This window comes from Desmodus rotundus, chromosome 2 (assembly GCF_022682495.2).
Source record: "Desmodus rotundus isolate HL8 chromosome 2, HLdesRot8A.1, whole genome shotgun sequence".
Taxonomy (NCBI): domain Eukaryota; kingdom Metazoa; phylum Chordata; class Mammalia; order Chiroptera; family Phyllostomidae; genus Desmodus; species Desmodus rotundus.
The window spans coordinates 87,356,143-87,379,594 of NC_071388.1; the positions used below are offsets into that span (position 1 = coordinate 87,356,143).

The 23,452-nt window shown below is 35.8% G+C and overlaps 1 protein-coding gene across 1 annotated transcript in view; it reads right to left on the reverse strand.

Annotated features, from left to right (window-relative positions):
• The window catches only part of MORC1 (MORC family CW-type zinc finger 1), a 156,393-nt gene that overhangs the window by 110,947 nt on the left and 21,994 nt on the right, over nt 1-23,452 (reverse strand). Inside the window, exons 6-7 of the mRNA XM_071220772.1 lie at nt 20,990-21,149; nt 19,032-19,137 (exon numbers count right to left, since the gene is read on the reverse strand). Coding sequence (XP_071076873.1) covers nt 19,032-19,137; nt 20,990-21,149 — 266 coding nt within the window. The remainder of the gene's footprint in view (nt 1-19,031; nt 19,138-20,989; nt 21,150-23,452) is intronic.

Here is a 23,452-nt window from a genome sequence, read left to right on the forward strand (position 1 = left end):
TCCACAGAACCCAATTCAAGGATCTGGGATCCATGTGTCTTACAATACACAGAATAAGTAATACGGCATTACATTGCCAATATTCCCGTTAACCCTATTCAATTAACCCTAACGTCTCTGCTAACAGACAAATGCCATTATGTAAAGGAATATTTTTTCAAAAATCAAGGACATAGATAGAACCAAGCTGATAGGCTAAGAACACATAATAGTCTTTTGCTGAATTTCAAGGAAGAATTGTAAGGAGGCCTGTGTGCCTAATGAAAGGGAGAAGAAATAATTAGGAGACTGTATCGTGCAGGATTCTGCAGAACAGTGTAAAGACTGGCTTTTTCTCTGAGTGAAATGTGAAGTCATTAGAGAATTTTGTACAGAGCCGTAAAAGACCACTCTGGCTGCTACTAAGGGGCATGGGTGGAACAGCTTTTAGAGGCCAAGGGTGGGAGCAAAAACAGTGGATCAGCAGGAGGAGGCTGCTACAGTAATCCGGGTGAGGCACGATGGTGGCACGGGTCAGGGCTGTGGCGGGAGAGCAGATGCAAGTGGCTGAATCTGGATCTATCTGAAGGTAGAGCCAATATTAAATAAGCCAGGTAGCTGAACCCTCCAACTGCTCAGTATAAAGAATTAAAAAAGATAAGACTCACAGATAGACACACTGTGGGAGTTGTTGAAGGTTAAGAGTAAATCCTAAAAGCTATCTGAGGGTATAAATAAGAAATTTACTGAAGTTCAGTAATTACATCTGCATCAGACTTCTCATTAACAACATGGATTCAAGAAGTTAAATGAGCAATAAGTTCTGAGGAAAAGTATTTTTGAGCCAATATTTCTCTATCCATTTATACAGATACTGAGGTAGAATGAAAAATAAAGACAAATTTAAGGATACAAAGATTTCAAAAGTTTGCCTGAAACAAACTCTGAAATATTTATTTGAGAATATAATCCAGCAAATGAATTAACAAATAAATGAAGATGACTGAATGGTAAGCAAAGAAAATATTAAGGCTTATAATTCAGTCTAAATAATTATTTATGCAGGGTATGATAAAATATTGTAAAAATTTGTAAATAAAATAATCAAAAAAGTAGAACTGGTAAGGAAGAAAAATAAAAGCATACTAAGGCCTTGACTTATTTGGGAAATGATATAGATACTAATTAACTCTACACTTTGATAAGAAAATTAGAAGTTTAGATATGTTCATTAAAAATGTAAAGGTATTCCAATCAAAGTATATAATGGAGCAAATAATTTTCCAATACTGAAACTTTTTTAACCTTACTTTTTTTATTGTTGTTCTATTACAGTTGTCCCAATTTTCCTCCAGTGCTTTCCTCTGCCCCTCCCACCATCTCCTCCCACAGCCAATCCCTACCCTGTTGTCCATGTCCACAGGTCATTTATGAAATTTTTTTTAATGAAAATTTCCTCTTTGAAAAAAATCACAACTCAACCAACATCACAAACGGGAGGAAAAGGAAAAATGAAGCAGAGCAAAATAAACAAAAACCAAGTAGGCACTAACAGATAAAAACCAAAGAAGCAAAGTAAATTTAAAACAAAATAACAAGGCAGAGTCTAACCATAGCAGATGTCACAATAAATGTGAACTAGGCAAATTTCCTATTAAAAGATAGAAGCCACCTGGCTGATGTGGCTCATTTGGTTGGAGTATTGTCCAATAACCAAAAGGTTGTGGGTTCGATTCCTGGCCCGAGCCTGTACAATCCTTGGTCCAGGTGCATAAGGGAGGCAGCCAATCAATGTTTCGCTCTCACATTGTTGTTTCTCTCTCTCCCTTCCTCTCTCTCCAAAAGCAATGAAAAAATGTCCTCAGGTTAGGATTAAAAAAAAATAATTTAAAGATAGAAGCACTTAGACTGAGTCAAAAATCTAGTTATAGGCTATTTATAAGAGGCACACCAAAAGAAAACACCACTGCTGAAAATAAAGCAGTGTCAAAATATAAAGAAAGAAAGTTAACCAAGAGAAAGCAAACATAGGTTAATATTAGGTAAAAATAGACACAAAATTATTGGAAGCATTTACTGGAATACAGAAGGATACTTTATTTTAACAAAAGGTTCACTTAAACAAAATGATTTATGTGTCCCAAATCTAACTCAGAATCATACACAGCAAGAACTAGTAAACTACAAGGAATGTGGACATATCCATAGACACTTTAAATTGGTCTAACAAACTTCTCTCAGAAACTGAAAGAGCAAGAAGAAGGAAGATATGGATGATCTGAGGAACTTAATTAAAAGCTTGATATAACATAATCTGTTCTCACGGCCTAGCTTATTTCACTTAGCAGACAACTGTACTTGAACAACAATAAAATTTAAAAAGGAAAAAGAAAAAAAAGAATCTGTATCAGTATGATTTTTTCCAATGTTTCAAACACTGGGCCACAAGAAAATGTCAACAGATTGCTAAGAGCAGATATAACATAGGTCACGGTTCCCTGATTATCCTCCCAGAAACATAATAAAAGATACAGAACAATAATAAAACAAAATTTGAAAAGCTCCCCCCAAAAACCTATGTACTTACAGATTTTCAAAATACCTCTTGAGCTAAACAGAAAATCAAAATGGAATCTATAAACTACTCAAAAATAAGGAAAATGATATTTCTAAATTTTGAAACCTATGCAATATAGCTAGGCATAATGCAGGGGACATATAAGAGACTTAATTGTTTAGATCAGAAAGTGATTTTGAAAGTAGACAAATAAAATAGGCAACTCAAAGAAGTGGAAGCAGTGATATAAAGCAAATCCAAAGCATGTAGAAGAAAATAAAAAATATATAAAATTAATATCAACCAAGTAGACAAAGAAAATACAAATTGTTTTATGTTTAAAGACAGCTGAAAGAGATGACATAAATACATGATTAAAAAATAAAAGTGAATACAACTATTGGATTGAAGGAAAATAGAAATTTTATAAGAATATTCCATGTAAGACTCAATATCAATTAATCTGAAAGTCTAAATAAAATGCTATATTTTGCCATATATAATGCATACTTTTTTGCCAAATTTTTGAGGGAAAAATAAGGATGCACATTATACATGGGTAGGACTAATTCCATATCTACACATATGTTTTTAATTCTTTTATTTATACTTATGTGTTAAAAGTGTAACTCTAGAAAGCAATAATGCTATCCATATGCAAAATAATACCCTGGAATATGATAATTGGTTGTGTCTCTAAATATAAATAAATGAAAAGTTGAATTAAAAATTAAAATAGAAGATTTTTTTCCTGAAAGTTTGGGCCAAATACATGGGTTTGAACTTTACATGGCAAAATATGGTAAATATTTTTATAAAAATTATAAATGAGAAATTTTGTGCAAGGATTTTAAATCTCAATAGATTAACAGTTCTAACACAGTTGAAACGTAATGAAAGCAAACAGGAAGTAATAAGATCACAAATTTTTCAGATGTCCTACTAAACCTACAGGCAAACAAAAAACTAAAAATCAACTAGAGATGTGAAAAACTTCTCATTTTATTCTATCATAATCTGTACACCAACACTAAAAAAGGCAAAGATAATAAAAACATAATTATAGCCAGTCGTGTGTGTAAATATACAAGCAAAAAATATTAAATAAAATACTGGAAAATTAACATAGTGAATGATCCATCATAAACTAGTTGAGTTTATATCAGGAATGCAAGGATGGTTCAACACCATAAAATCTTGTAACAAACACTACTTTAACAGATTAAAGGAGGAGAACAAAACTAAATTACCTCGACAGATGTGAAAAGGCATTGACTAAAATTTAACACCCATTTTCTGATGGAAAAAGTAAATGAAGGCACAAAACTAGATATAAAGTTTGACAAAGGAATTGACTAAAAGGAATAATAACTAGAACACATTTCACATGTACAGTCAAACATAAAAGAATTCCACTTATTAAGACAAAAACATGACAAAAAAGCATTTCTGTATATGTCCTTCAATTCTAAATGATAGCTTTGCTGGATAGAACAATCTTGGTTATATGTCTTTGCCTTTTATCATTTTGTACAGTTCTTGCCAGTCCCTTCTCACCTGCAAAGTTTCTTTTGAGAAAAAAGTTGATAATCTTATGGGAACTCCTTTATAGTTAATTACAAAGCAGATCAATTTAATTTGTAGAACAAACAAAGACAGTCAGCTAAAATGGGGAAACAAAGCAACAATCCCAATCAAAATGAAAAAAGGAATCCTGACCAAAAGGCCTGAATGAAATTCAGGCGAGCATTTATCAGACATAGAGTTCAAAGTAATGGTTGTAAGAATGCTCAAGAAATGTAGCAAGAACTACAAATAACTTTATGGGAGCTATAAGGAACTTAGTGGGAACTACAGCAGCATGAAAAAGGACATAGAAACTAAGAATAAGAACCAGGAGGAAATGAAGAACACAATATCTGAAATGAAGAATACACTAGAAGGAATCAAAAACAGGATAGCTAAAGCAGAGGACTGAATCATCAAGTTGGAAGACAAAGTAGAATAAAATACTGAGTCAGAGCAACAAAATAAAAAAAGACTCTGAAAGAACAAGGATAGTTTAAGGTAACTTTGAGAAAACGTGAAAAGTAACGATATTTGCATCATTGGGATACCCACAGGAGAAGAAAAGGAGCAAGCGAAAGAAAACCTGATTGAAAAAATAATGACAGAAAACTTCCCTAACTTGGTAAGGGAAAAAGTCATGTAAGTCCAGGGAGCACAGAGGGTCCCAATCAAGATGAACTTATTAAAGAGTGCCACTCCAAGACACATTATATTCAAAATGGCAAAATTTAGAGACAAAGAAAGAATCTTCAAGGCAGCAAGGGTGACACAGCTTGTATAATACAAAGGAACTCCAATAAGGCCATCAGCTGACTTCTCAACAGAAATGCCACAAGCCAGAAGGGACTGGCACAAAATATTCCAAGTAATGAAAAATAAGGACCTGGAACCAAGACTACTCTATCTAGCAAGTCTCTCATTTAAAATGGAAGGTGATGTAAAGAGCTCTTCAAACAAACAAACAAACAAAGAAACAAAAAAGACTAAAAGAGGACATCTCCACCAAGACAGCACTGCAAGAGATGTTAAAAGGACTGCTTTAAGAGAAGAAATGGGAGGGGGGGGAACACAGGTACAAAGGGAAAAATGGCAATAAATAAGTACCTGTCAATAATAACCTTAAATGTAATTGACTTAAATGCTACAATCAAAAGACATAGGTTAGCTGAATAGATAGAAAACACAACCTGCATATATGCTCTCTACAACAGATCCACCTCAGAACAAAAGATTCACACAGGTTGAAAGCAAAGGGATGAAAAATAATATTCCATGCAAATGGAATATACATGGAAAATAAGCTGGGGTAGCAATTTTTATATCAAACAAAATAGACTTCAAAACACAGGTCATCACAAAACACAAAGAAGATCACTACATAATACTTAAGGGAGTAGTTCTGCAAAGGAGTTAACCCTTGTAAACATATAAGCACCCAATAGAGGAGCATCTAAAGAAAATTTGGAAGGACTTTAAGAAAGAGACTGACAGCATGCAATTATGGTACAGGACTTTAACACCCCACTGTAAACAATGGATAGATCTTCCAAAGAAAAAAATCAAGAAGGATATTGTGGCACTGAATTACACTCTAGATCAAATGAACTTATTGATATTTATAGACTATTTAACCCCAAAGCAAAATATACATTCTTCACAAATGCACACAGATCATTTTCTAAGATAGGCCACATGGTAGGACACAGAACAAGCCTTAACAAATTCAAGAAAACTGAAATCATACCAAGAATCTTCTCAGATCACAATGGCTTGAAACTAGAAACCAACCTCAAGAAAAAAAAAAAAACCTCAAAAATATTCAAATACATGAAGACTGAATAACATGTTATTAAATAATGAATGGGCTAACAATGAGATCAAGGAAGAAATCAAAAAGTGTCTGGAAATAAATGAAAATGAACACAAAACAACCCAAAACTTATGGGACACAGTGAAGGCAGTCCTGGGAGGAAATTTCATAGCAATACAGGCCTAACTAAGAAGATAGAAAAATCTCAAATAAACAACCTAACCCTACATCTACAAGAACTAGAGGAATAAGAACAAAGCTCAGAGCGAGTAGAAAAAAGGAAATAATCAAGATCAAAGCAGAATTAAATGACATAGAGACAAAAAAAAAAAAATTCAAAGGATCAATGAATCCAGGAGCTGGTTCTTTGAAAAGATATAAAAAATTGATAAACAACCAAACTCATCAATAAAAAAAGAGAAAAGACCCAAACAAAATCAGAAATGAAAGAGGAGAAATTACAACTGATACCACAGAAACAAAAGATTGTAAGAAATTACCACGAACAATTACATGTCTAGAAATTTGAAACTCTGGGTGAAATGGACAAATTTCTAGAAAAATATAATCTTCCAAAATTGAATGAAGAAGAAGCAGAAAGCCTGAACAGACTGACAACAGCTAATAAAATCGAAGCAGTAATCAAAAAACTCCCGGCACACAAAGCCTTACACTGGACGGTTTCACATGAGAATTTTACAAAACATTTAAGGAAGAGTTAACCCCTATCCTTCTCAGACTATTCCAAAAACTCCAAGAAGAGGGAAGGCTGCCACATTATTTTTATGAGGCCAGCATCCTCCTCATCCCAAAACCAGATAAAGACACAACAAAGAAAGAAAACTACAGGCTACTATCGCTGATGAACACAGACACTAAAATACTCAAAAATATATTGGCAAACCACATTCAGCAATACATTAAGAAGATCTTACACCATGATCAAGTAGGATTCATCCCAGGGATGCAAGGATGGTATAATACTAGCAAATCAATAAATGTAATACATCACATAAACAAAAGGAAATACCAAAAAATCACATGATCATATTGATGAATACAGAAAAAGCATTTGATAAGGAATAGCACTGATTTATGATGAAAACACTCAGCATAGTGGGAGTAGAGGGAGCATACCTCAACAGAATAAAGGCCATACACGAGAAACCTACAGCCAACATCATACTCAACAGGCAAAAACTAAAAGCTTTCCCACTAAGATCAGGGACATGACCAGGAAGTCCACTTTCACCACTTCTATTCAACATAGTATTGTAAGTCCTAGCCACAGCATCAGACAAGGAAAAGAAATAAATGCATCTAAATTAGAAAAGAGAAACTAAAATTGTCATTGTTTGCACATGAGATGATACTCTACATAGAAAATCCTATAGACTCCACAAAAAAACTACTCAACCAATTAAGTAAATTTGGCAAAACAGAGGAATACAAAGTCATTATTTAGAAATCGAAGACATTTTTGTACATCAACAAATGAAATTTCAGAAACAGAAATCAGGAAAAAAAAATCCCTGATATAGCAACAAGAAAAATAAAGTACCTAGGAATAAACCTAACCAAGGAGGTAAAAGATCTGTACTCAGAAAACTACACAACACTGAAGAAAGAAATTAAGGAAAACAAATAAATGGAAGCCAATATTGTGTTCATGGATTGGAAGAATTACCATCAGCAACATATCCATACTACCCAAAGCGATTTATAGATTCAATGCAATCCCTATTAAAATGCCAGTGACATATTTCGCAGATGTAGAACAAATATTTCAAATATTTATATGGAAAAATAAGTGACCCTGAATAGCCTCAGCAATTTTCAGATAGAACAAGAAAGTAGGAGGAACATAATACCTGATATCAAACTATATTACAAGGCCACTGTCATCAAAATGGTATGGTACTGGCATAAAAACAGACACACCAACCAATGGAACAGAATAGAGAGCCCAGGAATAAACTCATGTCTCTGTGGTCAATTAATATCAACAAGGGGCAGAAGTGTAAAATGGAGTAAAAATAGCCCCTTCAAAAAATGGTGTTGGGAGATCTGCACAGCTACATGCAAAAAAATGAAACTCGACCACCAACTTACACCATACATAAAAATAAATTCAAGGTGGATAAAAGACCTAAATATATGTTGCAACACCATAAAAGTCCTAGAGGAAAACATAGGCAGGAAAATCTCAGGTATTACATGCAGCAATATTTTCACCAATATGTCCCCTAGAGCAAGGGACATAAAGAAAAGAATAAACAATGGGACCTCATCAAAATAAAAAGGTTTTCTGCACTGCTGAAGAAAACAGTGTTAAAATGCAAAGAGAACCAACCATATGGGAAAACATATTTGCCAATGATACCTCAGACAAGAGTTTGATCTCCAAAATATATAAAGAACTCACACGACTCCACTCCAGGAAGACAAACAACCCAATTAAATAATGGGCCAAGGATCTGAAGAGACACTTCTCCAAGGAGGACATACAGAGGGCCCAGAGACATATGAAAGGATGCTCAGCATCACTAGCCATCAGACAGATGCAAATTAAAACCACAATGAGGTACCACTTCACACCAGTGAGAATGGCCATCATAAACAAATCAACAAACAACAAGTGCTGGTGGGGTTGTGAAGAAAAGAGAACCCTAGTGTACTGTTGGTGGGAATGCAGACTGGTGTAGCCACTGTGGAAAACAGTACGGAATTTCCTCAAAAACACTAAAAATAGAACTGCCTTTTGACCTGGCAATTCCACTGCTGGGATTATACCCTAAGAATCCTGAAACACCAGTTCAAAAGAACCTATGCACCCCAATGTTCACAGCAGCACAATTTACAACAGTCAAGTACTGAAGCAACCCAAGCACTTATTAGTGAATGAGTGAATCAAAAAACGATGTTATATTTACACAATGGAATATTATGCAGCAGAAAGAAAGAAGGAGCTCCTACCATTTGTGACAGCATGGATGGAACTGGGGAGCATTATGCTAAATGAATTAAGCCAGGCAGTGAAAGACAAATACCATATGATCTCACCTGTAAGTGGAACCTAATCAACAAAACAAACAAGCAAGCAAAATATAACCAGAGACATTGAAATAAAGAACAAACTGACTAACCAGAGAGGACAGAGAAGAGGAATAATCAGGGAAAATAGGGGAAGGGTTATTAATGAACATTTATAAAGGACCCATGGACAAAGCCAAAGGGTGCAGGCTCGAGTGTGGGAGGCCAGGATGGGTGGGGTGGGGGGCGTGGTGATGGGAAAACTAAGACTACTGTAACTGAACAATAAAAAAAATCTCCTTTAGCATTTTCTTGCCTGGGAAGCTCCTTATTTCTCCTTCAGTTTTAAATTATAGCCTTGCCAAGCAAACTTGCCTTGGTTATAGGTCCTTGCTTTTCATTACCTTGAATAATTCATGTGACTCCCTTCTGGCCTGAAATGTTTCTGTTGAGAAGTCAGATGACAGTCTAATTGGTGCTCCCTTGCATGTAACTACTTGATTTTCTCTCCTGTCTTTTAGGATTCTCTCCTTATCTTTAAACCTTGACATTTTAATTATGATGTGTCTCAGTGTAGGCCTCTTTGGGTCCAACTTGTTTGTGACTCTCTGAGCTTCCTGGACATGTGTGTCTTTTTCCCTCACCAGATTATGGAAGTTTTTGGTCATTATTTCTTCAAATAGGTTCTTGATTCCTTGCACTTTCTCTTCTCTTTCTGGTATTCCCATGATGTGGATGTTTTTATGCTTGTGTTGTCTAAAATGTTTCTTAAGTCCTCCTGATTTTTTAAATTCTTTTCTTTTTGCTCCTCTACCTGGGTGTTATTTTCTACTTTGTCTTCCAGAACACTGATTTAACCCTCTGCTTCATATAACCTAAGGTTTATTGCTTCCAGTGTATTGTTTATTTCAGAATTGTGTTCTTTACTTCACTCTTTTTTTATGGTTTCTGTGTCTTTTTTCATGCTGTTGAGCATCCTTATAATCATTACTCTAAACTCTCTATCTCATAAATTGCTTGCCTCCATTTCATCTAGATCTTCTTCTAGAGAGCTATCTTATTCTTTTATTTGGTGTCTGTTTCCTTGTCTTCCTATTTTGGCTCCTTCTTTGTATATTCCACCTTAATCATTAAACCAATCAGTGATATAGCCTTAAGCTCTGGTTGGCAGCTGGACTTTAGCACCACAGGGTAGAGCAGAGTAATTCCTGTGGGTGGGGCTATTGCTTCCCCTCAGGCTGATGCTACTTGGAGACAAGAGCTCTGCCTGAAAATGATGGCTTCTACAGTATGGGGCATGACTCAGCACAAGGATCCTCACAGCTGTTCTTTCACTTCTCTCCCCAGAGCCTCCAGCCCCAAACTCTCCTCAAGTATCACTAGTCCACTCTGCCCTCCCTCTGCCAGAGCCTAGGGTAAGTGGTTGCAAATGCAAATTTGTGCTTTGGCCCTTTAAGAGGCTCTCTGCACCTCCAGCTGTCTCTCCTGGGCAGACAGAAATCCTGCTGCTTTTCACAGCTGGATGTTATCTGGGTTCCTTTCCAGATCTGGTGCTGTAGGCTGAGGAGCCCAGTTTGGAGTTTAGACCCCATACTACTCAGGAGGAATCCCCGACAGCTGAAATATCCCTCTGGAACTTCAGCTGCCACCTGTCAGAGTCTAGCCAGCCCTCTTGCACCTCCTCCACACTCCCTACCAGGCTCCTTGTGGAGAAGTGTTTTCTTCTGTCTGTTCTTAGTTATGAGGCTTCTCTCCAGCTAGTGTTCAGTTGTCTATTCAGGATGATATCTCTACAATTTATTTGTAATTTAGGATTGGGCCTGGGAGGAGTTTGTATAGCTTACACTTACTCCTCTGCCATCTTGGACCTCAAATGTATAACAACTTTAGCCACAAAATTAATATGAATGGTGATGCATTATAACCCTTAGAATAAAATAAATCCATTGGTCTAAATAAAGACAGGAAGAGGGAAGGATGAATGATAATGCAACTGTGGTAAAATATGAACATTTGGGAAATCAAAATGGTATACTGATATTCTTTGTATTATCTTTAAACTCCTTTGAAAAATCTAAATGATTTTAAAAGAAAAAAAAATGTAAGTTAAATCTTGCAGAATGATTTCTATGGTAGGAAAAGATATTGAGGAAACTCAGGTGAAGAATGAGAAATCACTATTTTTGTATTTATGCAGATTTGAATAGTTTTCAATAAATTAACATTTCTATACTATTTAGCCCCCCCTTCATACTCACTCTACCCTCCATCCAAAGATTAATGCCCTTGGAACACCTGCTGGAACAATGAGGAGGAGTGAGATGCAGCAAAGAGTAAAGAAAGGAACTTTACTCTTTCACGTTTGGATCCAGGATTCAGTGGCATGTCCTATATGAAATTTCAAAATCTAAATTACAAGTCCATACTGGTGTCCACATAAAGAATTCTATGTCCTATGAATTAAATTAAAAACATCTAAATTATAAAATTGTAATTCCATACCTGGTATCTACATAAACTCACTGGGTAAGGAATGCTAAAACCTTACACGTTGTAGATTTTGCAGATGCCAATTTATGTTAAGCATATATGAGGTAATGATGAGCACTGACACATTTAAAAACCCTCTACCAACTTATCTCCCATTTGCTCAATCCTACTGCACTCCAGCAATGTAGCACCTTGGAAAATGACTCTAAATTTAAATAATTAGTGTGATTGCAATTGAAGGTTACTAACAGCCACTAGTAAGAAGAGAAAACAAATTAACCTGATTTTGTTTTATACAAATGCATGGACTACTTCAAAGGGCAAAATACTACAACTTGGTGAAGAAAATAATTTACAAATGATTAAGATGTGGACTTGGTCCATAGTTCCAAAAATTACTGCAACATTCATTAACAAACATTATCTAAGTCCACCACTAAAGAAAACATCTTATTTTCTATTATGAGTTCAACTTTTATTTTCATTAATATCCAGCATTCTCAGCCTTTTCTCCCACCTCTTCGATCCAAACTCTTGATTTTCTTTTGATTTCTTACAAAGTTATTTTCATGCCATCTTCTTCCCTTCCAGGGAACTTTGCCTTAGTTTTGCATGACATACAATTTGACATGATTCTTTCCTTACATACGCAACCTAGTTTCTGCCTATCACACTGGAACCCATGTATGATTCCCTGGCACCTGTCACATACAACATTATTCACAGATTCAAATTCTGATTTAAAATACCACACTAAATGCAAACTCTTGCCTCATCTGCATCCTGAAATTCTGAGGTGTGTGTTACCTATTTACATATTTTTTTTTTAACTTAAGTGAAAGCAGGTTCTTTGGACTGATATTGCAAAAGCCCATGCCACCACTGCCTGTGTGCTTAAACACCACTCCTGATGAAATTTTCATGAGGTTTTGTCATTTTGAAACAAGGGTCTGCCAATGGTCTGATTACTATGTTTAGAGCCTCAGTCCAAAGCAGAATGAAAAGGGTTTTTGATTACTAAGTTTGAAACTGATGCCAAATATTCACAAGAACAAATATTGAAAAGTTCAGACTCTTTGACTCACTGGTTCCCATCCTGGGAATCTGTCTCAAAAAAATAATTTAAAAGAATAAAAAAGTCCATCCACATGAATATGTTTATTTCAACATTGTCCTAAATAATGTTAAACATTAGGACAAACGCTAGCATTCAGAAGTACAGGAACAGTCACATAAATTGTCATCAATTCAATCGACTATTAAAAAGCCACTTATCAAGAAATCATTATGAAATCAGGCTTATGGAGACTATACAGCAGATGACAATATACTGTGTATAGAACCCCAAAGTTTCCACCAAAAACTACTAAGATTTAAAAATTCATTAAAGTAACAGGATACAAAATAAATATCCAGAAATTAGCAGCATTTTCATACATTAATAATGAACTATCAGAAAATGAAACTAAGAAAACAATCCCATTTACAATTGCACCAAAAATACATATATAAATGAGATTCCTAGGAATAAATTTAACTAAAAAGATAAAAGACCTATGATCAGAAAATTAAAAGACACTAAAGAACACAATTGAAGAAAATACAAATAAATGAAGTATATACAGTGTTCATGGATAGGAAAAATTAGCATTGTTAAAGTGTCCATACTACCCAAAGCAATCTATAGATTCAGCACAAATCCTATCAGAATACCAATGGTGTATTTCACAGAACTAGAACAAATAATCCAAAAATTTATATGGAACCACAAAAGTCCTTGGATAGACACAGCAATCTTGAGAAAAAAGGACTAAGTTGGAAGAATCACACTACCTGATATCAAACTATACTACAAGGCCATTGTAATCCAAACAGCATGGTACTGGCATAAAAACAGACACATAGATCAATGAAATCAAATAGAGAGCCCAGAAATAAACCCATGCCTTTATGGTCAATTAATACTCAACAAAGGGGTCAAGAACATACAAGAGTTAAAGAGAGTCTATTCAATAAATCGTGTTGGAAAAATTGGACAGATATATGCAAAAAATGAAATTAGACCACCATCTTACAGGATTCATGAAAATAAAAATTGATCAAAGATTTAAATGTAAGGCTTGATGCCATAAAAGTCCTAGAAGAAAACATAGGCAGTAAAATCTCACACATCTCTCTTAGTAATATTTTTATGCTATATCTCCTGAGGCAAGAGAAATTAAAGAAAAAATAAACAAGTGGGATTACATCAAACTAAAAAGCTTTTTGCACAGCAAAGGAAACCATCAATAAAGTGAAAAGGCAAACTATTGAATGGGAAAACATACTTGTCAATGATACATCTAATAAAAGGTTAATATCCAAAATTTTTAAAGAACTCATACAACTCAATACCAAAAAACAGACAAACAAAACAATCCAAGGAAGAAAATGGGCAAAGGACTTATATATACTTCTCCAAAGAGGACATACAGATAGCCAATAGACAGATGAAAAGATGCTCAATGTCACTAATCATTTGAGAAATGCAAATTAAAACCACAATGAGAAACTTATCACATCACACCTGTCAGAATGGCTTTTGTCAATAAATCAACAAACAAGTGTTGGTGAGCATATGGAGAAAAGGGAACCCTTGTGCCCTATTGGTGGGAATGCAGACTGGTGAAGCCATTATGGAAAACAGTGTAAAGGTTCCTCAAAAAGTTAAAAATGGAATTGCCTTATGAGCCAGCAATTCCATTCCTGTATATATATCCTAAGAAACTTGAGCACTGACTGGCAGTGGGTTTGTCATCGTCCTTGGAAGAGAAGGGTTCTGGTTAGATTCCCCGTCAGGGCACACATCTGGGTTTTGGGCTAGGTCTGTGGTTGGGGGCATGCAAGAGGCAGCTGACTGATATTTCTCCACACATCAATGCTTCTCTCCTTCTCTTTCTCCTTCCCTTCTCCTCTCTCTAAAAATAAATAAATTTAAAATTTTTTTTTAAAAAAGAAACTCAAAACACTAATTTGAAAAAATATATGCACCCCTACGTTCACTGCAGTGTTATTTACAGCTAAGCTATGGAAGCAACCCAAGTGCCGATAAACAGATGAGTGGATAATGCTCAGCATCACTAGCCACCAGAGAGATACAAATTAAAACCACAGTGAGATACCATTTCACACCGGTCAGGATGGCCATCATTAACAAATTAACAAACAACAAGTGTTGGAGAGGTTGTGGAGAAAAGTAACCCTAGTGCACTGTTGGTGGGAATGCAGACTGGTGCAGCCACTGTGGAAAACAGTATGGAATTCCTCAAAAAACTAAAAATTGAACTGCCTTTTAATCCAGTAATTCCACTGCTGGGATTATACTCTAAGAATCCTGAATCACCAATTCAAAAGAACCTATGCACTCCAATGTTCATAGCAGATTTATTTACAGTAGCCAAGTGCTGAAAACAGCCTAAGTGCCCATCAGTAAATGAGTGGATCAAAAACTTTGGTACATTTATACAATGGAATACTACACAGCAGAGAGAAGGAACTCGTTTCCTTTATGACAGCGTGGATGGAAATGGAGAGCATTATGCTAAGTGAAATAAGCCAGGCAGTGAAAGACAAATACCATATGATCTCACCTATAAGTGGAACTTAATCATCAAAACAAATGAGCAAAATAGAACCAGAGACATGGAAATAAAGAACAAACTGACAGTAACCAGAGGGGAAGGAGAAGGGAGATAATGTGGGAAAGTAAGGGAAGCAACAAGTGAAGGAACTTGTATAGAGGATCCATGTGTGTGGACAGTGGTGTGAGGATTGAATGTGGGAGCAGGGAGTGGGGTGGGCAGGGCAGGGGAGAGAAATGGGGAAAAATGTGGGACAACTGTAATTGAACAATAAAAAAGATTGTTTAAATAGTGGCATATGTGCAATGAAATATGCATTACTCAACCACAAAAATGAATGAAACTACCATTTGAGACAACATGGATGGATCTAGAGGGTATTAACACTAAGTGAAATAAGTCAGTCAGAAGAAGATAAATACCATATGATTTCACTTATATGTTCACTCTAAAGAACAATATAAATGAACAAACTAAACAGAAACAGACTCATAGATACAAAGAACAGACTGATGGTTGCCAGAGGGAAGGGGAATTGGGAGACTGGGTGAAAAAGGTAAAGGGACTAAGTATAGACTGGTAGTTATAAATTAGTCATGGGGATGTAAAGTACAGCAAAGGAACTATAGTCAACAATGCAGTAATAACTATGTTTGTACCAGTTAGATACTGGAAATATCAGGGGGAATGCTTTTTACCTTCCCCTGTGCTGTTTACCTGAAACTAATACAAAATAACATTGAATGTAAACTGTAATTGAAAAAAAAAGTTAACTTAAAGATAAATGAAAATAAAATTAGAAATGGAAAAGATTATATAATAACTGAAAATACAGTTTAGAAGCAAATCATAAATGAAAAAAGAAAAAGTGTTTACAGTTAAACACTAGAATGGAATAATACAAATTAATAATAACAACATGTAAATTATTTCCTAAAAACATTTTAAAGTATTGTTTCCCTAAGAACCCTGAAACAGCAATCCAAAAGAACCTATGCACCCCAATGTTCATAGCAGCACAATTTACAATAGCCAAGTACTAGAAGCAACCTAAGTGCCCATCAGCAAATGAGTGGATCAAAAAACGATGGTACATTTACACAATGGAATTCTACGCAGCAGAGAGAAAGAGCGAGCTTATACCCTTTGCAATGGCATGGATGGAACTGGAGAGCATTATGCTAAGTGAAATAAGCCAGGTGGTGAGGGACAAATACCATATGATCTCACCTTTAACTGGAACATAATCAACAGAAGAAAAAAAAGCGAACAAAATATAACCAGAGACATTGAAATTAAGAACAATGTAACAGTAGCCAGAGGGGAGTGGGGAGGGGAGAGTGGGGAGAGGGGTTTATAGGAGCTACTATAAAGGACACAAGGACAAAATCAAGGGGGAGGGTAGAGGTGGGGGAGGGAGGTGGGACTGGCTGGGGTGGGGTGGAAGGATGGGAAGAAAGTGCAGACAATTGTAACTGAATAAAAATAAAAATAAAAATAAATAAAAATAAAAAATAAAGTATTGTTTCATTTTGGATTTTATAATATACAAAATTGGAAGAAAATAAATAATACCAGAAAACCTCTTCTCTGAGACCAAATAAAAGCCTGAAAGCTTGTACTTTCCTATTCCTATGTAGAAAATTGAATTATTTTCAGAACCAGCAGGACTACACTCTCTAAGACCAAAGGTGAAAATAACAGTCCCATGGTTGAAACTTGCTTTGGACAGAAGTAGAAATATGCCCAGTGGGCTTAAGAGGACATGATGACTACAAGAAAAAAGAAATGGTAAAGGAGTTATTATCACATTGTAAACCTCTTGTTCTAGAAACCAAGATAATGTAAACTGCACTTGATTGGAAGTTCAAATGTCAAAAGTCGTAAATGCAAGAAGTGTCAGATAAAGATCCATCTTGGTCCAGAAGTATTCTTTTTAGCCTCAAGAGTTAATTTTTTTCTGGTCTATTAGTGAAGAGGAATGAGTTGTTAATGTCAGAACCCACTGGCTTTTTAGAGAAGCAAACTCAGGTGGCATTACTACCCTCCCCCTGAGGTGAAATTGCTACCCCTTCTTGGCACTGCCACATACTCCTATGAGAAGCCATGAAAAAATATATTATCTTTAGTACAGAAATTGTGGCCTCTTTACACTAATCCTTTCATAAGACCTCATTCTTGTCTTTAGAAGACTGCGATTAAACTATGAAAAATTTTGTTGAAAAATCAAACAAAAAGAAATCAAATGTAGTCGTATGTACACCTCCTAGGTCCTATCCATTTTCTTTATTTTATAATTAAATGCCTAAATGGCTTAAAAAGCTTCTGGCTTTGTTAAACAATCTGGAAACACTAAGAACTTTTTCCCGAAGAGTGGGCTTTCAAATTAATCCTCTAATAATGTATTGTTTCCTGATGCTTGTGTTGAAAGGCCAAGGCACTATGACAGATAACTGTTTGAAAATTTATGCTCAAAGCTTTTAAACAGCATGAGGTACTGGTTTTAGAACCAGCTCTTAAGCAGAAGGACAGGGCCAGCAGGAAAGGGGGAGACAGTAATGGAGGTGCTGGTAACAGTTCTGGGTCTCCTTTCTGATACTGCCATCTCAGTGCTGGCAAAGGGGTGCCCAGCATTTGTCCAATAGTAATTAGTCTGGATATTTATTCCAAAAGAAAACAACCTCCATTTCTTTGTAAATTAAGAATTCCACATGTCAAAATAAAATAAGAAAAAATATAAATCAGAAAGAAGTAGAAAAGATCATCTAAAAAAGCGTTACCAAATGTTAAATTTTCTAACTGTGGAAGAGACTTTTTAAATTCTACCTCAACAGCAAAAAAAAGAAAAAAATATCTTTATTAGATTAATGTGTTTACATGGGCGTTAACATCTTTGTCTAAAGCTGCACTGTCCAGTACGGCAGTACTGGCCACCTGTGGTTACTGGGCTCTGTTTTAATTTATTTGTGCTGTGTGTGTAACACACTCTGGATTTTGAAGACTTACTATTACCAAGAGTGAAAAATATCTCTTCATATTTTCATATCCAAATTGAAATTATAATATTTCATATATACCAGATTAAATTAAAACATTTTTAAAGTTCATTTCACCTCTTTCTTTGTATGTTTATTAGGGTGACTACTAGAAAGCTTAAGAGCACATAGTAGGTCGTGTCTGTGGCTCTCATTATGTTTCTACTGGACAATACTGGTATGTAAAATGTCTCAGATTGGATAAAATTCCTTTAAATTCCCTCTAGCTCTAAAATTCTAACACTAGGAAACTGCATGCTCAAGCTAATAAGTTTTAAACACGAAGTTATTGTAGAGAAGCCTAGGTGTCGTCCCTAGTTCATTACTTCTCCACACTTTCTCACCCATACTGTCCCCCAGTGACTTCTCATTCTGTTTTTACGGATTACTAATAGCCAAGAAAAATGAATGTCAATTTATTTATGTATAAACTGCAAGTATGCAGTTCATAGGGGCATTGTAATTGCCATTTGGTAGTATTCCTTTTTGCTTCACTCCATACTGATGCATTTTTAATGCTCTGTATGAATAATGCTCTGTGGGGTGTTTTTTCAGTTTTAATATTCATAAAACAGGAGGCTTAGAATTAGAGATTATTATCAGAGATCTTATATTCCAGGGGTTTGCAAACATGCTGGCTCCTCTGAATCACTTGGGGAACGGATAGAAAATATTCATTTCTAGGCTTGATATCTAGAGAATCTGACTCAATAGGCCTGGGATAAAACAGGATCCTATACTTCTCAAGAAGCTGCCCAGGTCACTCAGAATCTCAGTCAGGTTTCGGAACCAGTGCTGCAGCCTAACTTACTTCACCTGTAACTGGTGTGAACTGAATAGCGCTCTACAGTACTGAGGTCCAGTAGCCTCGGACCTGCAACCAGGATGCAGGGCTGCTGACACCGGCTGAGACGTTTTGTCAAACACACATTACTTACCCCTCAGGAGCTCCAGCTATCAGTACATCTTCCTTGTCAGTTTTAATATCCAACTCTGGCTCTCCATTAAGCAAAAGCTTCAGGTTATAAATAACCAGGAAAGTACCTAGTCGAAAATAGACGTTTGACTTGTCAATATCTTAACTACACTAAGTATCAGTCATGGTGATATTATCTTATCTACGGATTTAAGCTTGCTCTAGGCCAAATTTCCCTTTGTACGTCAGTAAATATGTTTGGGTGAGTTCCAAGATACATGTCTTAGAGCAAATTCCACTCTCTGCTGAAGAGTGTTGAGCTTCTGCCGTACGGTACTTCTTTTCACTACTCATTTTATTATGTCCTTCAATGCAGATTCTTAAGCTTGGGCACTTTTCATAATTTGCATTATAAAAATTGTTAGGAGACTTATCCAAGTTTGTATTACAGATAAAGCTCTCATTGGTGGAACTACAATCAATGAACATGAAAACGAATATGAGTTTTAAAAATTTGTACAAATATGAAGTATTGTTTTAGATCCTGTAACAGGTGTGGCAAATTTTTTCAGTAAAGGAATATCACATAATAGATATTCCACACTCTACAGGCCACACGGTCTCTGTCACAACCACTCACAGCTCTACTGCTGTAGCACAAAAGCTTCCACTGAGAATACATAAATGTATGAGTTGGCCATATTCCAGTAAGACTGTATTTACAAGAACAGGTATGAAGCCAGATTTGACCTATGGGCCACAGTATGCTGACCTTGCCTTAAAGCACAGTTAACAAAAAAGTCCAAATTCTTTAGAGTTGCTTATAATCTGAAGACAAATAGGACTGTCAGAGAAATTAAAAGAACCACCAATTACCCTTTTTTGGTAGTACTTGAATACAAGGGAGAAATGCACAGTGGCTAAGAATTGGACTTGGGAGCCCGAAGGCCTGTGTCTAAATCCTGGATCAAACCTTTACCAGGGCCATGACCTCAGATAAGCTTCCTAACCTCGCTGAACCCAACTCTTCTCCTCTATACAGTAGAGTTTATAAAGTATTTAAAACATATGGTTGTTTTGAGGATTAAATGAGTCAATTTTTATAAACCTTTTAGAAAAGTATTCAGGAAATAGTATGCTCTTCATTAGTATTTGTAAGAGTATTTCATAATTAGAAGTCAACTAAGAGATTACATTAACAGTACTCAAAGTATAGAGTGTACATGTTAATGAAAGGAACAGTTTAATTGCCAATATTTTCCTTTACAAGAAGGAGGAAAGGATGACACAAAACATCACTATTAGATGTTAGAGAAGAAACTTCAAAAGTAACATAGGCTAAGTCAGAAACAAATCTCTCAGAGTTTCTCTATAAATGTTACATAAATCAAGGAGTTAAAAAAGCAGAATGCACATGGTTTTCTCTAGAGTAGGCTTCTTTTGGCTCTAGATATAGAAAGTGTTGGAAGTCTGGAGAAATACTGGCTCTGGGAAATGTTACTAGACATAGTACATTCTTCGTGTTGGGTAGAAAATTGGTGGAGGTCGAAAGCATGCAAAAAAGATCTGTTAGTTTGGAAAGGAGTATTTACAAGGTTTTTGCTAACTGCCACAGAAACTTGGATTCATTACTTTATAAATAGCCAACTCTTACAAACCTGGGATCATGTAACCTTAGACGCTGCAATAAGCACCTCCTCACTTTGGTATCTGGTGCGGGGCTGTGGAGCCCCTGTGGTCACAGCTTGTAGCATCTTCTCATCCACGCTCACCAAGTTCGTGCAAGTACAAACATTCCTCCCACTGTCAGGGAATGTTTGAACTCTCTTAATACAAAACTTATGTGGATAAAATAAATGACTGCCCCACGGTGAGACTCCACATGATATCATAAGAAAAAAAATATGAACACATACATACAGCACCTTTCATAAGACACTGAAAACACTTCAAACAAAATTTCAGTTTTGATGATCTTACCACATTTGCCGTAGATGACATCAAATTGCCGCATTAATTCAGCTTCAGTTTTAAATGGAGAGTACTTATAAATTATAGACAATTCTGTTGAGAATTTCTGAGGATCATCTGTGACAGGTTTTCTGGTTCTTGTTAACCATGAGGGCATTGGAACCACAACCTATTTTAAAAATAAATATTAATTTACTATAAAATGCACAAATAAAAAACATCATCCTTTTGTCTGATCAAATTCAGTCCACTCTTCATCCAAATTACAAAACCAAACACAAAATTAGAAGTTTACTTTCTTCCTGAATCCCAGTTTTATAAAGAAGAGACACTTAACAAATACATATATGCATTAACTCTGGAAGTGGGCAAATGGGAAGAAGAGAAGAGTATCCATACCCCACCTGGCAATAGCTCCACCCCACCCCCCACCTCCACAGGGACCAGATGTTCATTCTCTGGAAAGACTAGAACAAAGCGTTTCTAAATTAGATGTCATGCCAAATATAGTTGTCAGGGGACATTACTGAGATGGGAAGGATTAACTGAGAGCATGAATATTAGATACTGGGAATCCCAGATCTCTTCTTCCCTTTGGCTCCAAGAAAGCTGTCACATAGGCCTTCGGGCAGAAGGCTGCAGGTGTCTTCTTGAGAAACCTAACCAGTCTGGGAGGAAAGACATAAAAAAAAATAACTGAGGGTTTCCCAATAAAACAACCCAGCTAGATCTTATTATCATGCCACTTATAGCTGCCAAGCCCCACCCACACTGCAGAGCTCCCAATAGGCATTTTATTGGACTAATCTTTAGAATACAGCAGACTCTCAAATGTCATTACATTCAACATTGTTTCATTACAATGTTGATGAGAAAAAAATTCTCTGCCTGTGTGGAGTTTGATGAGAAAAAAATTATCAGCCTGTGTGGAGTTTTTACACTCTCCCCATGTCTATGTGGGTTTTCTCCAGATACTCCGGTTTTCTGAACCTATTCAGGAAGTTCAGTGAGGACACACTGTACTCAGGATGAATAACCACCTAAGAAAAGCCTATAATATGATAAAGAGAGACCAAATAAACAAGCATAAACAAAGCAACTCAGTGGAAACAAAAGCCATAGGAAAAACAAGAAATTGTCAGAATAAAAATAATCAATCACTGGTAATACCTTCACAGCTCTAAGAGGAAGTACTGTATCCATGAAAAAAGAACTAGGTATCTTTTAAAAGGAAACATTGAGAGAAAACATTTCTTGGAAATTAAGAATATGACTATAGGAAAAATTTTTCTAGAGAAGGGTTAAAATAGAAATGTTAAAAAATCTCCCAGAAAACAAAACAAAAATGCAATGGAAAAATATAGGACAGGAAAGATAAGACAATTAAAAGAACTGGTCTTAGACATCCAAGAGCTAAGAAAGAATAGTTATAAAAAGATATAGATGAAAGAGAATCATCAAATGTTATAGGAAATTACCCCAGAATTTCCTATGCCCAGCACAATGGATCCAAATAGATCCATCAAAGGCAAACCACTGAAATCAGAATACTGCAGACAAGCGGGACAAAGATGATTCACTTGACCTTCAAAAACCTGGGGTGGGGGCTGGGCCCCATACAAGACTCAGGAATTAAAATGGCCTCAGACTCCTTAACAACAACACTAGAAATTAGAAGATAATGGAGCAATGCCTTCAAAGTTCCAAAGGAAAATTTATTCCAACCTAGCAATAACACCAAACCAAACTATCATTATATTTTCAGTTAAGATAACATTTTCATGCTTTTGAGATTTCAAAATAATTTTACCTCTCATACGCCTTTGCTAAAATGCTACTGGAGGATATGTTATATCAAAAAGAGGGAACAAGCTATGAAAGAAGACATGAGATTCAGGATCTGAGATTTAACACAGAGGAGAGATGAGGAGACCTGCCTGGATGATGGCGCAGGCAGATTCCAGGATGGCAGCTCAACACCACCCATGAGAAGGGGGAGCCGCAGCACCAGTGAGATGTGATACAGACAGAGAAAACCAAGCAAGTACTCAGTGGTAGTGATAAGTACATAGAACACTGAGCAGACAATTACTAATTCCAGGGAAAATAAAAAGTTGTGCGGGAAAGGGAAAAATAATAGTTTGTAACATGATATGATTAAGAATGGTGTTTATATAGTCTCATAATATAAATCATAATTACAGTTAAGCTATGAAATTGGAAAGGTATGTGTATGAAAGGAGTAGAGGAAAAAAACCCTCCTCTTTTATAGAGGGAGATTAATAGATAATGCCTAAATCAAATCAAAAATAGTAATACAATTGCACAAAGGCCTAGTTTTTCTTGTGATTTCTTATAATTCCAATTGCTTGCTGGGAACACTCATAACAGTTTTGCAATTTAGACAAATATTTGTACAGTTTTATTGCAATGTTGATTTTTGTGAATTTATTGATTAAATATCTTCCCTGC